Below are 25,776 nucleotides of genomic sequence, written 5' to 3'. Positions count from 1 at the left end.
AGTGGCTTTACTGTAGAATATTGTTTAACAATGAATCTCTTAGCAAATCCATTATTGAACTGTCAGGGACAACTATCCCAAACATTTCTGTTAGATAAAAGCTGGAGACCTACTTCTTTTTAGGGACTGATGAAACTTTGGGAATAGAAACCAAAAAATCTATGGTGTTCCCTTGAGGAAGAGTTGATTTTTTAACAGATGAGTAAGAGGCCCAGAAGTGCCTTTGGGGGGAGGTGGGGCAGATTTGGTTGCATGATACATGAAAACAACAGTGAAGACTAACTGGTCTCATGAGGAGATAGTGTTTTATGAATTTTGCCAGTGGGGAAATTGTCTACCAGCTGTCCACCATCCAAGGAGAACAGAAACTGACATGGCTATCTGACTGAGGAAATGTGGTCACCAAAGCAAACATATTTATAAACAGCACACAGAATGTCACAGATGCCTAGCTACATTAAATGGGTGCTTGGTTAACACAGAGACCACCAAAGTGAAATAAAATAAATAAAACTTTCATTAAAAAGGACAGACAGACAGACAGACAGAGAACTGAAGAAACGAAGAATAAAATAAAACAAACAAAACTAGCCTTTTCTTTGAGTTTGCATGATGCTCTTAATAGTGCTTCTAAAGTCAATATAAATAATAGAAGAGAAAGAAGGCACGGCTATCTGGTACCCTCCTAAACTTTATATACATTTGTTAATTCTCTACTGATTAAGACCTTCACTGATTGATGATCATATATTGTCTTTATCCAAGTAATTAAGTTAAGCTCCAAATCTAACTGTTCTAAAACTTCAAAGATGAAATCCCAATTTAAAGTGATGCTGCATTTGTGCTTTGTGATGTATTTGTGATATGTGATTAAGTATACAATGTATGCTTATCTATACTCTAATAATCATGTAATATAAAAAGAGAGAGTTTGTATGATGCAATGCAATAATCCACATTGGATGGATTATTGAATGAATAATTGCCTGAAGGCTATCTCAGGCCAAGATGGTAAAATTTTCTAAGCCAAGGAAGCTAGCTATATCACCAATGACTATAATAGATCCAAGACTACCCCTAAACTATCCTGATCCTTTAGAGGTAGTCAAGGCCTATCCAGAGTCAACAGAGTAAACACCCTTTAGTTGAACACCTGAATCATCCAGAAACAGGATCTCCAAAATCAGTTTAAGGGCACTTTCCTAGATCATTAACTGCCCCAAGCGCTTTATCTAGCCTTTTGTTGTCCCCTTTTGTCCTATTGTGCCAAGTATTACATTAAGAAATTTGGAAAGCTGAGACAGCCTATAAGAAAAATCTAGTGGAGAAATACAGAGGAAGAAAAAGAGTTTGCATCCTGACCACTAGCCCTAGAACATCTGAGGAGGTTTGTACAGTCATCTGGATTGCTTGCCGCTGCTGAGGATGCAGCTTCAGCTTCCTGTTGGACTAAAGCCTGAATACAGGTTGCAGATTACAGTTTAAGGACCTGGATGAAGCTGGTTGTTGATGCCCTAGCCCTAGACCACTAACATAGATTCCCCCATTGGCTCTGTTTCTTGCTGGAGTGCAGAAGGATCGGCAAGGAGAGAGGATCACCTGACATGCTAGGCTAGCCTCCTCAACTTTTGAAGAATAGGCCATAGCGGATTTTTTTAAAAGCTTCCATGTATGGAATATTCCCACTGGGGAGGGGCTCACTGAAGGATAGGAGGAAAGTAAGAATTTTTATTTTGTTTTGTTTTTCTTGTAGAAGATACTATGAAACAAAGAGAAGTAAAAGAAAAATATGACCTTTGGGGCCATATGTAAAGCAAAGTTCCCATGAGTTGCTCTCCCTTGAGTGTGCTTCTCAAAACTGTATCATTCTTACCTATTGAGTTAGGTGAGAGAGACAACCTATCTCAGGATGTGCACCTTGTCACTATTGGGATACAACCTATTAAAAAGGAGCATGTGCCTCTATTCAAAAATGAATACCTAAGGACACTTGCTTTCAAGGTTTTCTTTTCAATCCTCAGGCTTATCAAAATCAACCTCACTGACAAAAATAAGATTAGTGGCATCAGCTATTGACCACCGTCTACTGTTAGGAAGACTAAGAAGCGCAAAAGACCTCTATACTTAGGAAAATGAAAAAATACATAGAATAAGACAACATTTAACGTAAAGCTTTTTATTAAAATATATTTCCCCTTCTCTAGTAAGTATCCAACCCTCACTGAAAATAAATTCAGGCTTGATGGTACCCTCATTATCTGAATGGATTGCTCTGCAGGACTCTGTGAAAATGAGACTCCATCTAATGCTGTCCCTTAGCTGTCACATGTACTAGACGACAAAACAAAATGGTTTTGTTAAATAATCTTACAGGTACAGTGTGCCCTTGCTTTAAGCGGGGATTCGTCTCAGACTCCCATGCATAAAGCAAATACCGCCTATGCTTGAGCCCCATTTAAATGAGGCTCAGGCACGCGGTGGCACACACATGCGCCACGGGTACACGACCCATTAGTCCCTGTTTATGGAGATCCATAATAATTCTAACAGTTGGTATTGTGCTTTTAGAAGTATATTATGAAGAAAGCATAATTAAACATTCACACATACATTTAGTAATATAATTACAGCTGACTTTTTTCATCCACTGTTTAGCCAATTGACAGGATATAAACTAAAGTATGAAATGGAATTTTCATCATCCTGATGAACATCAATGTACAGTACAATTTTGTCTCCAGTAGTAGTTACTTTTCACAAAACAGTGTAACTTTATAATTACTTTGTGTTTGTCCCAGTAGTCTTTTGAAAAACAACATTTTGATTACTCCTTTTTTACCTTGAGATCGCGGTACACAATCTTTCCAGAATGCAGATAGTCCAAAGCAGAAACAATTTCTGCACCATAGAAGCGTGTGCGATCCTCAGAGAACACCCGCTCTCTCGACAAATGGAAAAACAGCTGCAGGGTAAACAGCAGGGACAGGATTGCAATAATTACTGATTTAGTGGGGGAAATTAACACAAACATAAAACACCTCTCATCACCATATTGTGATGATAGATAGTGTAGTCTCAGTGGACACTCAGCACTCTTAGACAGCAGCTGGCTTATCTTTTCCAGGTTTCCAAGGGGAAAAAACGAGCTGTTAAATCAGCATTTTAATCAATATACCAATCTTGTTTAAGGCATTCTGCTTGCTACCCATTTAACCTTCAGTTACCAGAGGAAAAAAGTGCATCATCATCATTCTTCTACTTTCTTCTATTCCATCCTCTCTGCATTTTTTTTAAAATAGCAATAAAGCCATTGGAAATATTTTCACTATGTGCACAGAAGTGTATGGGACGGCATATCCTTCCAAGTGCTTTAAACTGAATTATGTATTTAATAATAAAAATATTTCTTGACTAGTTAAAACCTGTAAGTCATTTAAAAACATAGTACTATATTAACAATTAATTGCTCATAATTTTTGATACTCTGATACTGGATACCATCACAACCCCTCATTCTTTTCCCATCTGTCTGTTTAGAGGGTTGGCAGCAATGACTTCTCCACCTGGACCTTCCCATCCTGTACATGTCTCTTCTCTGCCATCATACCTGTATGGCTACACCAATAATATATTGCCTCATGTACTGTACTATAACAAAAATGCAAGATGACCAAATAGAATGAGCTTAGAGTTTCTTGTAATATACTCTGCCCTGATATGACTAGGGTTTGGATAATGTTCATTTTCTCTGATTTTTACTCCTAATAACCCCCAGTTGACCATTGCTCTTCATTTGCCATGTGATTACTCTAATGCATATTATACATATTTTATATACTGTAAGACCATTGTAAATATTCAACAGGCTACATATTATCCATGGTAAGTTCAATAGCATCAACCTTGATATAAAGTTGATATAAATGCCAGTAGTTTACTCCAAACTCTAAATCCTACTTTCACCAGTATCATAATATTAAATTAAAAGAGTTATCTTTAATCAGGGTTAGTAAAACAACTTCACCAAGTTTGCTTTGTGGTATCCTCAAAAGGAGGATCCAACAATGGAAATGATAGAGAAACTTTCAACTTTTCTCCAGATGAAGAAGAATTTCATTTTCAGATAATGACTCACTGTGTATATACATTCCTTCTTTATAAACAACATTCCTTGTTTCTTAAACAGAAAAATGTTTATTTATAGACATAAAATCTTTATTTTAATAGAAACATCTATGCTAAAGGTAGTAAATCTGACACAACTGTCAAAAATAAAGTAACAAACAAACAAACAATTGAAATGATGCAGAGAAATATTTTTAAGATTTCCAAAGGCAGTCTTCAGTAGACCAAAATTCATTCTCATTCAAGATAATATTTTCAGTGAGATAAAGAAAACAGAAATATTATAATTATATTTTGACTATAAAGTTGTAACGCAACATAGAAATGATAACTTCTTTTTAAAAAAAAATCTGAAGGCAATAGCTTGATCCAGACTTCCCTGATCTATGTCACTGGTTCTATTTAAACTTGCAACATATTCAGCTCTCGTGAGTGGTTGCTGATAGGCAGTGAAGTTCACGAGTAGACTATTTTTGCACACTGATAATTGCACATGAGTGGAGAGGACAATAATAGGTGATAAAACCATTTAATGTGAATCATGTTATGGTGGCTTTTATTGTAACCAAAAAATTCAATAAAGGGGATGTGGAGCCCTATATTGCCAATAGAAGGTCAGGTAAAATAGGATTTCTGGCCAACAGAATTACTTTTATGAACAGAACTGGGAGAGGCAAGTCTTTCTTCCATGCATCATCAAAACCTGCTATGGAGGATTTGGACATGCTTCACATAATGATTTTCAGGTTGCCAGGTAAGGGAAGGAGGAGAAGATGTCTCATTGTGCTAGTTCACATCTGCTTGCATGATACGGAATTTAAGCTTTAATCATTTGGGGCAGGAATCAGAACAAAAACACTACCAGAAGTCCTTATTTGACTTACCTCTCCTCCATTGACATACTCCATCACAAAACATAAACGATCCTTCGTCTGGAATGAATACTTCAAAGACTTAAAAGGGAAAAAAAGAGTTATGGAAAACCTCATCATCAAAAATGTACAAATACAACAATTTTTTTATCTGTTGTGTTTTGCTCTGTGTAATTCAATCTTCTTATACCTATCTATCCAGGGATAAGACACAGTGAAATAAAAAGGACTTACTTCCAGATAAATTTGTACAGAACTGCAACATAAGGTACATAAAAATAATCTCATTTCAGAATAGAATTCAATAAGTATACAAACCAAGTCATGACATAGTTAACGTGTATGTTAACGCATGTTACTATATAAGTCCAAAATAAATGAATTGTGATGATCATGTGTGAATAGAGATAATCCCAGAAATAAAAAATAATCTTTTGAAAAGTTAAGTTACCAGTGAATGTTCACCTAAATAATATCATCAACAATAATTGTCAGCACTGCTTCTACTTTATTTTTAAATAAACCTATCACCGTTTATGAAGCTGAGAAGATCTGGTGTGCCACATCTGTTTCATCCACCACCATTGTGAGGACACTAACACATACAATTGGTAAGCTTTCAAAGCATAGCTCCTGGTGTATATACCTCATCACAAAAATTGTCCTGGATCCTGGCAACAACTGGGTTTACCAGACAAAGCACCATCATGCAGACATTAACACTTATGACAAGGAAGTCTTCAATGCATAGTTCCTGATGCATATACCTCACCACACTCCAGATTTCTTTCTATTTACATTTATGGGTTGTATCTTGCCTAGTTGGCATTAATAACTAGATATATTGTTTGTTATTTATTGAGATGCTTTATAAATGGTATACAACCTTTAAAGTCTTATCAAAGTGAGTACTTTTAAAGCCTGATTTTTCTTATATTTCTGAAAGATGAATGTCTATTTTCATCTCTCCCCGAGGTTTTCCCCCCCTAATTTATTTCCAGGTTTATTATTATTAATAAACCTGGAAATAAATTATTAAATACAGAAAACATATTCACTATTCATATCAGCTAAGAAATATTTGAAGAATTACCAGTTCTCCAACACTGAAGGTGCAACAGGCACATGGAATTTGTGGACAGTTTAAAAGAAAAACTGTTCTGGTTGTATTACCTCTACTCCTCAGAACGAAAATAAAAAAATAAAATAAGAACCAGGAGTTAATGGTCCAAAAAGGATGGGGGCTTCACCCCACCATTCTATGGAACACTCCTGAAAATAAGCAATGGGAAAGTAAATAATGTTTGCTTCCACTCAATAGTGTGAAGACATATTTCTATATATGACAACTGAATAAGGTAAGACGTTACAAGGTAGGTATAGTTATCATCAACTGCTACTGAAGTAAACTGGAATAAGGAGTTGGACCACATTTCACTAATTCATAGAGAAAGGTCATATTTGACCAAGAAGACATAACAAAAACAGCATTATCTAATATAAAACTTAGATTTCATGAAAAGAGACTTAAAGGCTAATCTTCATTCCTACTAAAATATTGCTAAAATTATACTGTATCCATTGTACTCTCCTCTATCAAGATCAATCCAGAAAAAAATAAAATAAAAAAAAAGTTAATGTAATGCCCATTTACTTAAGATGTGCATAAAGAAACAGGAAGTATAATAACAAAAACAACAATAACTTAATAATAATTTTAGTATATGTGCTGCCGAATTTTAATAATAATGGCTGGCATTGTGTTGAGTACTTATGAATGTGTAAGCTAGATTTATGTACAGTCCTCTCTTCTCTCGTGTGGGGGATCTGTTCCGTACCACCCTACATAAGGGGAAAATCGCGTATGCTCGCACCCCACTGAAAATAATGGGTCATGTGCACATGGCGCTGCGGGGCGTGTGCGTCGCAGGCCACATGCACTATTAATAAAATTCTCCCGCAGCTTCAATGTTTGCTAATAGCCACGTAAGTGAAGCCCTGCACATGGCGTGGCTCGCTGTATTTGGAACTGCTCAGTATTCATGTTTACAATCACAGCACTATTACCACAATTTTAAATGCCCTCATTAGCATATCCTACACCCCTCACACTGGATAAGGGATTTCATATTACATATCTAGTGTCAGGCATATTTTTGAGAGGTTGCAATGGCCTACAGAAACTATGTAAGGGATCAGCCCGACGTAAGGCTATGTGAAAAATGCAGATAGTACTAAAATAAACAGAGGGGTCTGTACAGGCCACCCCCTTTAGCTCTTTCAGGGCTGTGGCAACTGCATGCCATGGCCTTTATCTCGCTTTTCTGCAGCCTAAAAAGGAGCCTCAAAAAGTGGCTCCTTTTTGCACCCCAGAAAGGGCACCATAGCTACCAGCACCACGGCTTTTTGGAACTCCTTTGGCTCTGCATCATGTAGATGCAGCGCCAGAGGAGCGCTGTGACACCATGTGCTGTGTGGTGTGGCACAGGGTGTCACGCAGACTTGGGGACAGGGGCAGGGCATACACCATGCAGATGCCACGCCCCAACTCTGCTCCCAGACTTAATGGCCAGTCTGTACACCCCCTGAGTTTGCTGATCCACCCCACCACTACCACCACTAAGTGAGTCACACAGCAAAAGCAATTAAAGACTGGCTTCTATCACACTCCATGCTGTGTTCCTAGTCATGTCTAACTATCTCAGGATGTTTAACTATCTCAGGGTTGTCCCAAAGCAAACCATTATTTGTCACTCCAAATTTAAAGCCATCAGCCAATCCGGCCCCTTTTGTCAATTCCATGGGAAACACAAGTCTTTGTTACACCATGTTGTAAATCAACTACCTCTCAAGGCTATGGAATAAGATATAAATATCAGCCCAAGCACTTGCATCATGTGTGCACAGAGGGTCCCTCCCGCTCTCTATATTGCCCTCAGATGCTGTCTGAGCCATACTCCATTTTCTGTTGACCTATCTCCAGGACTGGCAATTATCATCCCTTCCAATTCCTGACTTCACTTCCACTCCTTCCTGTATGTTAACATTTTATGGTTCTTAAGGCCGCAATGGTTTTGTGTGTTTGCGTGCACCTTTGCTAAATAAATATATTCTAAATAAAACCTTTATATTCATTGAAACCAGAGTCTCTCTGCAGTTATTACAGTCAGCCCTCCATATCCACCGATTTTTCATCCACGGATTCAAGCATCCATGGAATGAAAATATTCCAAAAATATAAAATATAAATTCCAAAAAGCAAACCTTGATTTTGCCATTTTATATAGGGTGCACAATTTTACTATGCAATTGTGTTTAATGGGAGTTAAGCATCTGTAGAATTTGATATCCATGGGGTCCTGGAACCAAACTCCACCAAGGGCCACTGTGTACTGGGATATATAGGTGAAAAGAGGCCCGAAATCAGCCTCCTCTCACAAGCATCCTTTTGAGTTAATAATTCCCCTGCAAATACCAAGGAAATGCTGACACTGTTGCTGGGGACCCCAACTCCTCCCCATCTTTTAGGCTAATATGTTTTTTTTAATTTTCTTATATCCCGCCTTCCTCCCAACATAGGGACTCAAGGCAGCTAACACCCCTATACCTACTTTAAAGGCCAACGACCATACTGAGTGACAGAGTTCTGTTCTGCTGGTGATTGGGGCAAAGTAGGATGACATTTCCAGCTCCCTTCCACCAGCAATCTCTGGTGCAAACAGAGGCAGGACCTCCATTACAATTCCTCACTACACCAGACTTTGCTGGTGGGAGGGGGCTGGAAATGTCACCGTGCTGCACCCTGATCACCAGCAGAACAAACCTCTGTTGCTTAGTATGGCTGCTGGCTGGTAAGGGAGGTTTAGGGGAAGGCAAATAGTTATGCATTCATAACTATGTGACACAAAATCTTGACCAACATTTTATTACAATATGATTTATAACTGAAGGTTTTTAAAGAAAGACTTTTGAGGATACTGTATTGTTTCACTGTATGGTTTTTAACTTTTAAAATTATTTTCAATTATATGTTTTAAATTGTTTTAACGCAGCAAATAGTTTAATTCTATTTTAATGTTTAACGTTTGTACGTTTTTAACTATATTGTACTCATTTTAATTTATAAACAACCTTAAGTCTTGGAAAATGGTGAGGTATAAATACAGTTATTAATAATAATTGTGGTGGTAATTATAATAATGATAGAAAGTACTTTCCGGAAAGGCTGTACATGCAAACAAATTATACTTATCACAAAGTTCCCTCCAAAAGGTAATCAAGCAGACTCCAACCCTTTTGTGTTTCTGATAGATAGCTGTCACTGCAGTTTTGTATGCCATTAAAATCAGGATTATCCTTTGGTACATTTTAACTGTGTTTTTAATTATCTATACTCACCGTTAAAAAAGGATGTCTAGTGTTTTTCAATACTCTGCTTTCTGTAAGTGTGTGAGCCACTTCATCCTAGAAAGTAAACACTGTAACTTTAGTAATGACTTTCAAAAGAAGCAATTCGAAAGTTAAAATTAAATCACTAGAAGAAGAAAAAAAACTCCAAAAAGATTCTGTAGTATCTTGAAATAAAAACATTTAAAAGAGGAGAAGGATACCTCAAAATAGAAAGAAAATAAACCTGATTAAAAAAGAAACCCAACCCTCTCCCCCATATTGTTCCAATATTGGGACAATAAAGTGTCTCTACAGCACTAGTAAACATTTTAAAACTAAATTGCGGAAATTAGTACTAGAAAATGAGAAATTTGTCTACTTTAAATCCATTTTTTTAAAAAAAATACTATCACAGGTGTATGCAAGTAAAACTTGTCTGGGTCATTCAAAAGTTTTTAGTACCATTTGTTGGAAAGTGGGAATACCAATTTAACAAATAACATAAATAGGATATCATGGACTGATAAGAACTGTTTCCAATCTTACTCTATGTATGGTACAAGTGAAGCTCTGTCTCTTTCTAACTCAATGAACATGCTTTGTTGATGAAACCTGAAGGAGTTCATTGGAAAAAAATCAGAGCAGTAGCACATCCTTTGTTAGATCCGAGTACATAAGCTATGTTTCACTTCTATACCCTCTCTAAACTCAACTCCTCTCTTCTCTCCCATTCCATTCCCATGGACTGCTATATACTCTTGGCATTGGTTCACACACAACAATCCCCACAGTTGCTCAACCTCCACCTCTCATGCTCCCAACATGGCTACAGCATGGCTAAGCAGGCCTAACTTTAATATGACAAAAGGGAGCTATGAGGGGTGACCCTGACCTCCCCTCACCCCACAAAACAGCTCTCTCACTTTAAAATAAAGTAAAAGTGAACACCAACAACAAAGAAATAAAAGGAACAGCTCAAACACAAAAACCTACAAGTATGATCAGCATATCTACACAACGGTATCAGTCAGGCTAACCAGGTCTAATTTTAACATGGCAAAGGAAGCTATAAGGGGCAACCCTGACACTATGGCAGCTTCAAGCAATACTAATAGTGGCCATAGTTCTATCACACTAATAGTTTGCTAGAACATATGTTTTCTATCTATGCAGGACCAGATTCAATCCTGATACAGTATTAAATCCAGGTAAAATGTCAGAGAGGATGTGAAGTGAAAACCTCTGCCTGGGACTCTGGAGAGCTGTGCTAGTCAGAATACATAAGATTGGGCTAAACAAACAAATAGTCTAACTTAGTATAATCTAGCTTAAGTACAAGGTATAAGAATAAGTATAAGTATAAGTAACACAGTGGTTTAGCAGTTAAGATGACAACTCTGATGATCGCCAGAAAACAGAGTTGGCATCAACAGAAAATGGAGCTTCCCTTTGTGTGAGAGAAGAGAAACAGACAGTGACAGAAACAGAGAGAATGAATATTCCTATTCTTACTCACCACATGGTCTGCTCATTTGTGTGCCCCCCACAAACGGTTCTGGGGTACTCCTATCCCCCCAAAGATTGCTCTTCCATTTACTAAATCATAGGCCACATTAATTAATCCTACAATGTGTGAATAGGCAAACAAAACAAAACAAAAACCCTTTCAAGTTCATGTCATACATAACTTGATGACTGCCCTGGACCTTGTGCCAAGAGAAGAGTGGCATAGCCATTAAATAAATAACCAGATGATTTGTAGGGCTGAAAATGTTCATTCATAGATATATTTTTCAATATCGTGATATGAGACACACATGCATACCTTTGCAATAATAACCTCCTTTTTCAGAATCTTCATAGCATAGTATTTCCCACTTGCCTTCTCTCGAACCAGAATAACTTTGCCAAAAGTGCCTTTGCCAAGCAGTTTCAAGTAATCAAAATCATTCATTGTCTGTATGAAGTACAAGACCAACAATTAATAGGCTTTACAGCTTGCAGATACATTCATTAAAATGCTGTTCTCTTGTCATCAAATACTGATTATCAACATTTAAAAAAGTATAAAGTTTATAATTCACACTGAGAATATTATAAAGTGAAAAAATCTGGTACGTATAAAGTTACATCTTTATCTCATTTTTTTGTTACAGGTACTACCATATATAAAGGCACAGTGTGTTTGCCAAAGGAGCATGCCCAAATAAATAAAATGTCAGTGATCTTTGATGCTATATGTGCCTATGCATTACACAGAAGAATAATTATTAGCCTAGTCTGAATGTTTTTCCTGTTGCCAGTATAAGAATTATTATCAATTACAGAAGAGCCAAGGGATGGTGAAATACGACAGCTCACTAAGCTTTCTTTAACTTCATCATGCTCCAGGCCCTGAAGATCCGCATGGGAAGATTTTCTGAATTTATGTGGTCTGCTGATCATATAACATGCCAGCAACAGACTTGCCATATAATGCCAGCTATCAGCTTGTTTATTCTCTTTGGGTACAGAGTTTGCAGAGTATTTTCACACCCAGTATGTAATATGTTAAGCAGACAAAAATAAAACTTAATCTATCTAAACAAGTACAAACTAAGCGTAAGGAAAGTGCATGTGATAGATAAATAAATAAAATAAATAAAAAATAAAAAGTATTTAAAAAACCGAAGGGCAATGTCCAACTAGGGTAAAACATAAAGGAATTCAAAATCCCAAGTCTGAAATCAAAAGAAAAGCAATCCTAGTGATTGCTGTGCACAGATGCCAGAAAACAAGAAAAAAAGAACACTGAACTACTTCTGCTACAGAAGTCAGGAGAGAGTTGAGGACTTGTTTAATTTCTAAAAGTTTAAATGTATGATGAAAAACTTGTCCTGAAATGAGTGAGGAGGGAATGTCTGATTCCTGGCTAGCATTAAAAATGTTTTCAAAGCTTACTCTGTGCATATGAAAAATCATCATATCAATCTAAAAAGAGACTACAAAGAATGTTGAAATGAATCGTTTCCCCATTTACACGCACAAAACTGCTCAAAAGTCATCTTCCCATGGTATTGCCAATGCAGCTGCTAAATGTTACTGCTGGTTTTGGTTATGACATATAAAGCCCTACACAACTTGGGCCCAGTCTATCTGAAGTACTCGTTCTCCTCATATGAACCTCCCTATGTTTGAGATCTTCAGAGAAAGTTCTTATCTTGTTCCCACAACTATCACAGACATTTTTTGTGAGAATGGAAAAAAGAGTTTCCCCTCCCAGCTGTATTTATACTGGTAGTCAAAAACCTTTTGGCAGGTGACTTGCTGCTGGGGGAGGAGATATGATGTATTTCCCTCCCCCCCTTTCCTTCAGTGCTTTTAAACTGTTTTTAATCTGGCTGTTGTATTAAAATGATTGCCAGTTTAATTTTGTTTTTATTGGAATAAGCTATTGGGCTTTTAATCATGCTGTGAACTCCCTTGGGTCCCAACACTAAATGAAAGACAAGAGTTGAGGAGAGGGAGAGATACTCTTTTAAAAAAAACAGGCAAAACCCTGCACCATCAAACATAGCTACGATGATAGTGCTCCATTGGTGTAGTTACAATAATGGAGTTTTGTCATCATAGCTGCATCTCCGAATTCAATCTCCCTACAGCCACCTTAGAAACAAGGCAGCTCCATCAGCCAAAGGAAGTCCAAGGTGCTAGAGAACAGGGTGCTGAACAATGATGCATGCAGCCCTCTCCTACATGTGAGACACAATACAAAAAGCAGCAGGAGAGTCACAACTGTTTTTTGCACTGCACCTCACTGGTGAGAGGGGGCTGCATGTGTCATTGTTCAGCACCCCACTTTCTAGTACCACTTAACTCTTTTGAATGGTTCGGCTGCCTGGATTCTAAGATGAATTTTGAGCTGATGCATCAGGAGGCTGCATCAGAAAGCATAGCCATGTCAGTTTCTTCTCCTGGAGAAGTATCTTGGCTATAATGTACATCAGTGGGGTACCACCCTCCTATGATTTCCTTCTATCTCTGAAGCTGTTGAAGTGGACAGGAGTCACACTGGCAGGTGGAGATATCTCTGCTGTGCATCTTGCCATCAGCCCAAAAGCTGTTTGGCTGCTGCATAACCCTGGAGACCAGACTAGAGGGGGAATGAGACATGGCACCTAATAACGCCTGTCAACCATTCGCCTGGGGAAGGCTTGCAGGGGTGTGGGTATTTTTTAACATTGGTGCTTGAAAATATCCTGAGCTGGCCCACCCCCTCACCCCCCAATGTTAGCTTTCAGCTGGGAAAGACTATTGGGGGAGAGCATCTGCCCAGAGAAGAACAATATGGGGTCTTGACAGGAAGTTTCAATAACAACAGAGCAAGAGGCTTACACTCTGGATTGACCTTTCATTAGACTTGGCACCCATTTATTGAATACATCCAGCAAGATTTAGTCTCTAGACATCCTCCAATTTTAGCTAAGTTTTTATGGAAAGATGCCTTTCAGGATCCCCGAATACACCTTTTTATCTATAATTTTCACGCCCTTATCTGGGTTATTGTCTTTATTTATTGTTGTTTTGGTGTACTGTTTGTTGTCATGTTTTGTTTTAGAATGTTTTAAATTTTAATTTAAAAAAGACAGGATGCTGACTGATGAAATTCAAGATAAAAAGAAATCAGTTGGATAATGTTAAAACAAAGTCTATTTAACTTAAATAACATCATGTACCTTGTTTCCTACATATATTTATTCTGTGGAGCAGAATACTCTTCCTTTTTGTTTCTTTCATAATCTGATTATGTTCTTTTCATGAGTACCATCTGCTGCAAAATCACCAGATTTTGGTACAGAAATATCCAACAATGCTAATGAATAACATTATATATTATATATTCTAATATATAATACTTATAATATTAAGAAACCCTAGACAGTAAGAGTAGTTATGTTTAAAATCTATAGATCAATTATCTTTAACTATAAGAACTAGTATATAGTAATACAATACAGTGCTACCTCGGGTTACGAAATTAATTCGTTCCGCCGCCCCGTTCGTAACCCGATGCATTTCGCAACCCGAAAAGGGCTTTCCGTTAGCGCTGGAAAGCCGCGTGTTTGAATTTCGCGCCGAAAAAAATTTCGTAACCCGAAAAAACCTTCGTATCCTGGAACAGTTTTTTCCAATCTAACTTTTTCGTATCCCGGAAATTTCGTAACGCGATCAATTCGTATCCCATGGTACCACTGTAATACTGACAACTAAAAGACTTCAAATCCAAGTTGTCCACTAAATATGGACAATAGTTTACCAATGAATGCTTGGGGTTTTTTTTTTTAAAAAAATTAAATTCATTACACTGGAGAAAATAAAATAAAAATAATAAATGAAGTAATAATAAAAAACAGTAAGATATATATTTTAATATTAATCCAGACCTAATAACATTATATTTAATAATTATTTTCCTTACCCAATTAATATAAACTGAATATGAGGGACAACCTGTTTTAGACCCTATTCTACCAATACCTGAAAATTAGAAGAAGAATAACATTTACTGATCTAAAAACTGCCTATAGTTCAGCTTCTGAAAACTGTTTTCACATGAAGTTTGCATTCTTTGGCATGTTTTTCAACTAACTATTAAATTTTAACATGCATAAGCAACATATGTACAGGTTGCTCACCTGTAACTGTGTTTCTTCGAGTGGTCATCTGTGAATTCACACAAATGGGTTTATTCTGCGCCTGCACAGCAATCCTCGGAAACTTCTAGAATCACTAGGCAGAAAGTAATGTATCTTTCTGCAACTTTTTGGCGGTAGCCCCGCCCACCCGTATATAAGGCCCCTGGTGGCCCGCTCTTCCTCAGTTCCAAATGAGCCGCTAATCAGCGCAGCAACAAGCGTTGTCAATGAGCAGACACTGAGGGGATGGATGGGCGGGTTTGTGTGAATTCGCAGATGACCACTCGAAGAAACACAGTTACAGGTGAGCAACCTGTTCTTCTTCTTCGTGGTCTCTGCGAATCACACAAATGGGTTTAGACTAGCGAGCTATAGTCAGTGGAGGAGGGAGTGTCAACATCCAATAATCACATATCAATAAAGTATGTAAACCAAACAGCTGTGTTATTATTAACAGTACTGTACACAGGTCTATTGCATAGCAGAAAGTAACACTGCCCTCCCAAAGGCTGCTTCATGCCTGGCCCTCGCATCCAGCCTGTAATGTTTAATGAATGTCAAAGGCTGGGACCAGACAGCTGCCTTGCACACATCCTCAAGGGGTATCCCCGTCAAGAAGGCTGAGGATGCAGCTACCGCCCTAGTTGCACGGGCCCTAACCCGACCTGGTAGAGGCTTTCTAGCCAGTTCGTAGCAGAGGTGTATGGTACTGACCACCCACTTGGAGAACCTCTGCGGTGACACCGGCAGCCCCTTCTTGGCTTCGGAGTAGCACACAAAAAGTCTCTCCGAACGCCTGGAAGCAGATGTCCTGTCCAGATAGAACGCCAGCGCCCTGCGGACATCCAGGGCATGGAGCTGACGCTCAGAGTCTGTGGTCGGATTAGGAGCCAGAGTCGGCAAAACAATGTCCTGGTTGATGTGGAAAGCAGACACTACCTTTGGCAAGAAAGTAATGTCTGTATGGAGCACCACCTTGTCCTTATGGAAACGGAGGAAAGGCTGGTCCATCCTCAGAGCACACAGTTCACCAGCTCGATGGGCTGAGGTGATAGCTACCAGGAAGGCCGTCTTCCAAGTGAGGAGTCTGAGGTCCATGGTAGCTAAGGGCTCAAAGGGCTTGGACACCAAATGTGCCAGGACAGTATCTAGACTCCACTGTGGTGTAGGGTCTAGAATCGGTGGATGCAAATTGTTAAATCCCTTTAGGAATCTCCTTATGAGAGGATGACCAAACAGGGAAGGCTTGTCCTGAAATAGGTAGTGAGATGAGATAGCCGACAGGTAGCACTTGATAGAACTCAAAGAAAGTCCTGCGTCCGCCAAGGACATGAGAAAGTCCAGCACCACAGGGATGGAGGAACGTCCTTTGATTGTAAAAAGGTTAGGAACCTATCCCATTTGTAGGCATAGGACCTCCGTGTGGATGGTCTGTGAGCTGCCCTGATGATATCCTGTACACCGGATGGAAGTGTCCTCAGGATAGAATCCTCCATGCTACCAATGGGAGAGATTGCATCTCAGGATGGTGAACTCGTCCGCCATGGAGCGAGAGGAAGTCGGGCCGGTGCTCGAGGCGGAGATAGTCCTGTGCTCGTTGCAGGAGCAGAGCAAACCAAGGTTGTCTGGGCCACCACGGAATTATCAGAATTGCATCCGTGTGGTCGAGGAGGGGGGTTCCCCACCGGTTGAAGAGCAGGGAGACGACTTCTGGGTGTAGTCTCCACTCGTGGCAAGTGGAGGGTGACCTGCTGAGCTGGTCTGCCAGGTCATTCTGGTCACCGGGTAGGTGGATGCTCTGTAGCAGAATTTTTTGTGCTATGCCCCATTCCCAGATGCGGATGGTGGCCAACAGCAGAGTCCTCGACTTTGTACCTCCTTGTTTGTTGAGGTAATACATGACGGTGGTGTTGTCGGTGAGCAAGAGTACCACCTTGCCAGCGAGGACCGACTGAAAGGCTCTGAATGCTTTTTCCACGGCAAGTATTTCCAAGACGTTGATGTGGAAAGAAGCTTCTGCCGGTGACCATTTGTCTTTTATTGTAAGGTCTAGCGTATGGGCGCCCCATCCCCGTAGGGAGGCGTCCGTAGTCAGAGAAATGTCCGGCTGGGGGGGGGGGTAGGAATGGCATCCCCACACAGACGTTGTCGGATTGGAGCCACCATCGTAAAGATTTCTGTACAGTCCTTGGGATGGTGAGAAGCTTGGTAGGCGTGTGTCGGATGGAGTCGCACACGGATAGGAACCAAGATTGGATGGGTCTTAGACGCAGCCTGGCCCACGGTGTGACAAAAGTGGTGGAGGCTAAATGTCCCATGGCGATTTGCACTGTACGGGCCCGAAGGTGCCTTCGGCGCAAGCAGGGTTGCAGGGATGCACAGAGGGCCTGGAACCTTGTCTTTGGAAGGTATGCCCTCATCTGCAGGGAGTCCAGCGTTGCCCCTATAAAGTCTATTCGCTTGGTAGGGGTCAAGTTGGACTTGTCGAAGTTGACCTGTAGTCCCAGTGCCTGTAGAAGGGACAGGGCAAATTCCAGCTGCTTGAGAAGCGTGTCCTTTGAGGATGCTGCGAAGAGCCAGTCGTCCAGGTATGGGAAAACTGTGATGCCCTTTTGACGCAGGTATGTCACCACGGTGCCATGCACTTGGTGAATACTCTTGGAGCTGTAGAGAGGCCAAAGGGAAGGACCTTGTACTGGTACGCCTGATGTCCCACAGCAAAAGCGAGGAATCTGCGGTGGTCCTCCAGGATCGCTATATGAAAGTAGGCATCTTTCAAGTCCAGCGTCACGAACCAGTGGTCCTCCTGCAGGAGTGGTAAGATAGAAGCAAGGGTTACCATCCTGAACTTCTTGTAGACAATAAAGTCATTGAGGGCTCGAAGATCCATTATTGGTCTAAGGCCAGAATCTTTTTTTCGGTACAGTGAAGTACCTGGAAAAAAAGCACCGCTTGAACTCAGAGGGATGGAGAGGTTCAATGGCGCCCTTGTCTAGAAGAGCGCGCACTTCGTTGAGAAGGGTGTCCGAGGGGACGGTAGAAACGAAGGCTCCAGTTGGTGGGAGCTCAGAGAACTCTAGGGCATAGCCCCTGCGGACGATGTTAAGTGCCCAAGAGTCCGTAGTGATGGCGGCCCAGTTATTGAAGAAAGGGCTCAGCCTGGAGGTGATGAAGTGCGCGGGAACACATCAGAGCCTCTTCTTGCCCCGGCCATCCTTCTTCCTATACCCTTGTTGGTATCTGGGTTGGGAAGATTGGCGGCCGTCTGATGGGGGAGCAGGTGACCTGGAAGATCGGTCCTGAGGGTTATTGTCCTGGTGGTAAGGACGGTCCTGGGGCTGAAAACGGTACTGGCCTCCTGGGTGCCAGGGGCGCTGACCAGGGTACCTCTGACGAGGGGATTTGGATGGTACGGAGGACATACCGTGCTTTCTAGCTGCGGTCTTCATCCGGTACCTGAAGCTGAGCTTCTCGTCCGTCTCTCTATTGAAGAAGCCCGAGTTGTCAAAGGGCATGTCTTCAATAGCCGCCTTAGTCTGGGGAGTGAGGTCTGAGGATTGGAGCCATGCATAGCGGCGGAGAGCTATGGAGCCAGAGAGGATCTTAGACGCACAGTGTGTCGAGTGTCTGGCAGAGATAATCTGCTGTCCAGCCATCAGGTGGATCTCGTTCCTGAGAGCCGCCATCATACGCCTCCTGTCATCAGGCAAGTCAGCAATGGTGGGATCCATCTTCTCCACCAGGTACTGAACATAGGCCCCCATGCAAGCCGCATAGTTGGCAATTTTAAGGTCCAGGGCTGCCGAGGCGTATAATTTTTTAGCCAGGCCGTCTAACTTTTTACTGTCCTTGTCAACGGGCGAGGACGAGGTTTTAGGTGCAAAGGTAGACTGGGCCCCTTCCACTATAGCTGAATTCAGCTTGGGATGGTTAGAAAGCCAGGACGGCGCCGATGGAGTGACCCGGTACAGGTTCTCAATCCTGCGCGAAGTTGACGGGATGGTGGCTGGGGCGTCCCAAGAACGCTTCGTGATCTTCTCCAGGGACGGGAGGTAGGCCAGAGCTGGTGGAGCTGGAGCAGAACCGTGGATCCTCCTTTCCACCGGATCGAGGGCATCGTCCTCGGGATGGGAGACTTCAAGCTTGAGGGCGTCAGCCATCCGAATGATCCTGTCTGCAAAAGCCCGAACATCGTCCGTGGGTGAAGGGACGAAGGGCCTTGAGGCACAAACGGGGCATCCTCGTCCAAAGCGGGGAAAACGGAACGAGGAGAGCCCGAGACGGACCCCGTGGGGGATGGGCTTCGCCGCCTGATCAGAGGGTCGGATGTGCCGAGGTTGTCCTGGTCGTCCCGGCGGGAGGTGTCAACATCCAAGATACCGGTTCGAGCATGCATACGGAGGTCCTGACGCAGGCGGGACGGGTCAACCGGGATAAGGTACTGTCCCGTGCGCTGATCGTGGACAAGATCCGGGAATGCCTGGAATAGGTCCTGATCATGGTCTGCAGGTGCAGCCAGAGCCTCGTCGGCTTCGGTGCCTAGGGTAGCCCGGTCCCAAGAGGCAGAGCGCGGCCGTCTCTTTGGTGGAGGCGAGGGAGATCTTGACCTCGGCCTCTGAGGGGAGAACGGAGCGTAGGAGTCCTGAAGCTCTCCCTCTGATTCAGAGTCCACATGCACAATCTGTAGGCTGTCTGCCGGTACAGAGAGGTGGCTGGTGAGAAGGACTCTAGGCTCGAGCGGCACCATCCGGGAAGACGCCGGTATAGACAGAGTCGGGGTGTTCACCGGCTCGAGAACAGGCGATGTCGACGGTACTGGCCTCGACTCAGGCGGAGGCACTGAGACCGTACTTGGGGGCCCCTTACGGCGGCTCTTAGCAGGCGGTGAGGACGAGCGAGCCCGCTTCTTGTCCTGGTGGGAGCGTTTTTCCTGGTGGGGGGGGGGGCTACCACCAAAAAGTTGCAGAAAGATACATTACTTTCTGCCTAGAGATTCTAGAAGTTTCCGAGGATTGTTGCGCAAGCGCAGAATAAACCCATTTGTGTGAATCGCAGAGACCACGAAGAAGAACCTCATATACCAACACTTAAAGAGTATAATGGACTCATTGCACAATTATATATGTGAATACCCTCAGCCAAGTTCCTACAGAATACCTCCAGAAGGAATTGTCATATAACCAAGTCAATTACCTCAAAAACATTACTACTCTGCAATTTTATTTTATGTTTACTAAAGGGCAGTGTCCAGAATGGAGAGAGGATACTAGCCTCTTATCAAGCCAGTTAAAAATGGTTTCTAAAAATGCTGAAGAGGAATGGAATGATGCAAGCCCTCCCTGCCAGCCCTTTGTATTTCTCTGTTAAGCAGTTTAAATCTTTTATGCTGAGATTTTTACACAAATACAGGAGAACTGAATTGTTCCAAATCAATCCTGCATTTGAGATCATACTTTAAAATGTAAGATTTATCAAAGGCAATTTCAGATTACCTTTCTTTTATGATGGGTTGTGGAAGCATCCATTTCCTCCTCTCCAATATTATCAATCTGTGAGGTTGGACTACAGTTCATTCTCTCCTCTTCCTGCCTCTGAAGCCTGTCTGCTACTGCTTGGATGGCTTCTGTCCATTCCTCCCTGTCAAAAACAGGACAGTTCTCATAATACTTTTCACAAATGTACAACTAAAAGAGGGATATATACACAAACAAGTTTAACCTCCCCAAATTTTCAGTTTTCCTGCTGTAGTTTCTTTACACTGCTGTGTGCACTGTTTCTTACAAAGGGATTTCCTGCTGCTAATCTGCCATCTCTATAGGCTGTGAATCAATTGGATCAAATGTTCAAAAGTCAACAGAAGGGTTCTTCCTATGAACTGAAGGGGTTTTATGATAAATTTTAATGGTATGATCAATAGCGCCCTGTAGTTATGGTTTTACTGTAAATCTATTATAAACTGCCCTGTTGGCTTTGGGGTAAAAATGGCATAGAAATATTAATAACAAATAAATAATAAGCAATTCTGGGTTTCTCTTTTCAACCATTTTTTCAACAGTGAATGGAATTATTCATTTGAAGGATGGGGGCAACCTATACCATCTGGTAGGGAATGAATTTCTCTCCCTGTTCTAGTCTTTTTGTTTGCTGAGGGGGTACTAAAGCTTCACTTTGCTGTTATTGTGTGTCTTCAAGTCATCCCAGTCCAAGGGTGACCCTGAGGAAAACCTATAATGGAGTTTTCTTAGTAAGACTTATTCTGAAGGAATCCCTCTCAGACTGAGAGAATGTGAATTGCCCAAGGTCTCCCAGTCGGTTTCCATGGCTTAGTGGGGATTTGAACCCTAGTCTCCAGAGGTCACAGTCCAGCACTCAAACATCACCCTGGCTTTATTTCACTTCACTCCATGCAAAAGAATGGCAAAAATATTGCCTTCACTTGAATGGAACAGGAACACTTGAATGGGTATTCCTCTGTGTTTACATGCTCTCTCCTCCTGGTTCTGTTGCCCTCCACCTCCTTCTCTCGATATCTCCCCCACTCTCTTATCCCTACCCACTCTTAATTCCCCCATCTTTGATTCACAACTCTGTCAACCACGCCCTGGGTTTCTCTCCACTTTCTCTCTGCTTTCCTTATTTTGGTCCCTCTTTCTCTTCCCCCTTACACTCACACTGTATATAAGAGAAAAACAGATAGAAAGGTGTGTAGGCAAGAATAATTTGTGATTAGTTACACCTCTCCATGAGAGTTATTTTTCATGCCTGTAGCACTTTCTTAAAATGTCTAAATGTGCCTAAAAGAAACAGAACTGCAGCCTTGGAGATACACTTTTTACATAGGAGGTTTTCTAAACTGGAAACTGAACTTTATAGTTCAGTGTTCTCAAACTGTATATTACTGGACAGTAAATCTAATATATTCCACTAGGATTTACTTCTTAACAATAAATTTAGAACCAAGATATAAGAACCATTAAAAAGCTAAGATTTTCAAACACAAACATGTGGAAAGTAATGAAAGAAACACATATAAATAAATATTTTAGCAATTGGTGGTTAGCAGAATTCAAATACTGATGCAAGACTAACAAATTACACCAGATAGCAGAATTCACTATTAATGAATTAAGTTAATTCAGATCTTGAACAGAACATTATCTTCCCTATATCTTCTTGTGTGTATTTGGCTACTGTCCATGTTGTATATTACAGTATTTTATAAGCAATCTTTATTAAGTGTTACACATTTCACATTTTCTAGGGCAGACTTTAAAAACTGTAAAAAACTTGTATTGTGTTTTAAATTAGGAATATTCATGCACCTCTATTCATAAATGTTGCAATATATGTGCATAATCTGAATAGTTCATATTTTCAGGCTTAATTAAAAATAGGATACAGGAATCTAGCTCTTAAAGAACTTAGCCTACATAACAAATCTCACCGTTCTTCAGGTGTATCTACGTGAAATGTCCTTTCTATCACAGTGGTCCACTGAAGACATCGGATAATAAATGTGTTTGGTTTCGGTCTCTCTGTTTTCATTAGCTGGCATTCTAGAAAAATAACAGTTTTTAAAATTCTGCTTTTATAAGATGGGGACATCAGCTAAATTAGTTTGTACAAATTACATGTAATTTAAATGCCTTTTCCAGTGCAGTGATATGCAATCATACCACATACAGAGGTATCCCTACAAATGGAACTAAAGCTACAATCCTATACACACTGAAAACAATGGAAATTACTTCTATGTCAACTGCTACAGGATTGCACTGTAAATTCACAGTTTAGCAGACTAATGATCCAAAACACACTTCAGAAATAATCCAGTTCAGGACCAATTTAACTGCCATAGCCCAATGCAGGGGAATCCTGGGAATTGTATTTTATTCTGGCACCCGAATTGTCTGACAGAAGGCTAAAAGTCTCACAAAACTACAGTCCACACAATTCTCTATCACTGATCAGGAGGACAGTTAACGCAGTCCCAAACTGGTTTATTTCTGCAGTGTGTTTTGGACCTAATATTGCATTTGCATCTTAACCATAACTTACATTTTGAAGCATAATATGTTGTTCGAAGTTATTACTTGTCTTATAAAAAAGCAAGTATTTTTTCTAGTAAGAATGCCCCCAAATAAAATTCAAATGAGGTAAATATGTTATGCCCAACTGTGTACCTCCACAGGGGGAATCATTGTTATTCTGCTGAAAACTTCCATGGACAGAAAAAGAAAGGCGGCAATATTGGCAACTCCCCCTTTCCTCTACAGTCCATTGTATCGTCTCTTCTTTCCCCACTCAACAATTTTCAGCAGAAGACTAATAGACCCTTCCAACAATATGGAATGGGCTACAGGTGAAAGGAAATAAAATCAATTCTGCCTTTCCATTCACAACCCCTTTTCTGGATCAAATTGCTTTGTGCCTCTTGAAAGACTGCAACTATTTAAAACTATGTATAATTGACAGATATCATAAAGACAATGGCAGGCACTTTGCTCAGCAGTTAAGATATTGAAAGCTAGGCTTACAATATCCTTACTGCTGGGAATTCAGATTTATAGTCAAGAATGGCTGAATTTGACTCCAGAAATCTACTGTTAACGCCTGGCCGGGCACCAACCTAACTGATTCTGAGTCACTGGAGATCAGAGCGCTGGAAAATGTTTCCACTGCACATTCCGGGTTGCAGAATGCATTGTGAGAAGCAGTTGTGGAAGAACCCTGAGGGGTCTCTCCAGGTTCCTGTTCTCAAGGCACCCCACAACTGGGAGCATGCTGCAGATGTAATTTCCCAGGAATCTAATCTCCAACACCTCAGAAACACTTTGGTTAGGGCACTGCCAGCACCTGAAGACAGATTGTGGAGGGCCTTCTCAGTTGTACAATGGTGTAGGTGTGATAATGAATCAGGATCTTAGCCTTTTAATGAAGAACATTAATTAACAGATGCAATATAAACATTACAACAAACACAGCATTTAGGATATCTACAACACATTGTTTTTCTTTTACTTTCCATTTACACATTTCTAGTCAAGAAAAGGGATCTTTTTCTAGAAGACTTCCATGTTTACACCCTGTTTTCCCCACAAATAACAACACAGGCACAAGCACTCATACAGATATACACAACCACACCATTTTTCCTTCAGAAATGCAATTGCATTTTTTCATTTTTTATGACAGTGATAGAGCAGAGCAGAACAGATCCATTTATTTCTCCTTTGTAGAAATAGATGTCATTTATTGTTAGGTTTAGGAGCCGTCACTGCTTCCTAACTGCCATGAGCACTCTAAGGCCTAAGCCAACTTTCTCCCATCCCCGCACATCTACAGAGGGACTGATTAGTCATTTTAGGCTCAAAATCATTATTTTGGGTAGCATGGATATCAATGGCTCCTTCCCTGTCAATAATGACTGACGGATCATCTTTGTATTTGCCTTCATAATGCCAAGGGAGAAAAGAGCCTTTGTGTTTTGTCACTGTATGTATGTCAACAAGAATACTTGAATCAAAATCCTTAAATTGCTTGCAGATATTTTAAGAGCTATCTTCTTGTTGTTGTTGTTGTTGTTGTTGTGTGCCTTTCCAATTTATGGTGGCCCTAAAGCGAACACAATTTTCTTGGCAAGTTTTTCTTTTTTAATTAAAATAATTTTTATTCAGAGCTACAGTTCCCAGGATTCCATAGCCTTGAGGAGGAGGAGGAGGAGAAGGGGGGGGCAGAAGGAGGAGGAGGAGGTGGTGGTGGTAAGTGGCCAGAGGCTTTTATTTTACCCTTGTGTATTTTTCTAATATTTCTTTGGACCCTGTGTATTTTTCTAATATTTATTTTTCCCAAGTCTATTTTGTGTGTATTTTTTCTGCTTTTAATGCTAACAAGTTTGCTTTCTTTTAACATTGTTAGTGATGATGGTGGTGGTGATGATATTGATATCAGTCAGCTTCATAGGCCTGTGCCCACTGTTTTTGAAGCCGAGACAGTGTGACTTTCCATAGTGCCTTTTCTGTGTGTTTTTTCTCCTTTTAATGCTGCTGCTGATGAAACCTCTGAAGCATGGCCAATGTAATTTGCTCTGATTTTTACATACTCATGCGCAGTGAAGAAAAACCAAAGTACCTAGACCAAGTACACACTTCTGAGAAGTATAGTTGGTGCAAGACACCAGGGGGTTGGACTGGATGGCCCTTGGGGTCTCTTCCAACTCTATGATTCTATGAAACCGAGGGCAAATCCACTTTTTGTTTAACCACCTTGACATGTTCGATATGCATAGCCATGTTAACCCATGTTCAGTGTTAAACCCAAAGGGTTTGGTTATGGAATAAGCCTCTGAAATATGCAAGAGGCCATGTTAATTAAAGCCATGGTGAAATGCACCAAATGTGCTGTCTGTGTTTTGGAATGAGGAGGGGGGTGGTTTTGCCAGAAAGGGAAGTGCATTTCTGCCATCTGTCTAGGAATAATGCCAAAATGTCCTCCATTTTGAGCATGCCTAAGAAACATGCATTTATATAACAATATTTAAAAACAATCAATTTTTTTCGTGTGTCCCCATTTTAAAAAATATGCCTACATTTGAAAATGTTGTCCTACATTTGCCCTACATTTCCCGGTTTGGAGGTCCTGACTTATGGCAACCCTATATAAAACCTAAAACCAAATGTGTTACGTTTACTCTACGTAGTATCCATTTTAGTAAC

The 25,776-nt window shown here is 40.8% G+C and overlaps 1 protein-coding gene across 1 annotated transcript in view; it reads right to left on the bottom strand.

Moving 5' to 3' along the window:
• The window catches only part of AKT3 (AKT serine/threonine kinase 3), a 206,292-nt gene that overhangs the window by 32,040 nt on the left and 148,476 nt on the right, over positions 1-25,776 (bottom strand). Inside the window, 6 exon segments of the mRNA XM_042446913.1 lie at positions 2,840-2,962; positions 5,010-5,078; positions 9,396-9,461; positions 11,212-11,343; positions 20,554-20,698; positions 22,506-22,617. Of these exon segments, the coding sequence (XP_042302847.1) occupies positions 2,840-2,962; positions 5,010-5,078; positions 9,396-9,461; positions 11,212-11,343; positions 20,554-20,698; positions 22,506-22,617 (647 nt within the window).

This window comes from Sceloporus undulatus, chromosome 1, assembly GCF_019175285.1.
Source record: "Sceloporus undulatus isolate JIND9_A2432 ecotype Alabama chromosome 1, SceUnd_v1.1, whole genome shotgun sequence".
NCBI classification, from domain to species: Eukaryota; Metazoa; Chordata; class Lepidosauria; order Squamata; family Phrynosomatidae; genus Sceloporus; species Sceloporus undulatus.
The sequence above is the reverse complement of the archived record's forward strand: the minus strand, read 5'-3'. Positions and strand labels throughout refer to the sequence as shown.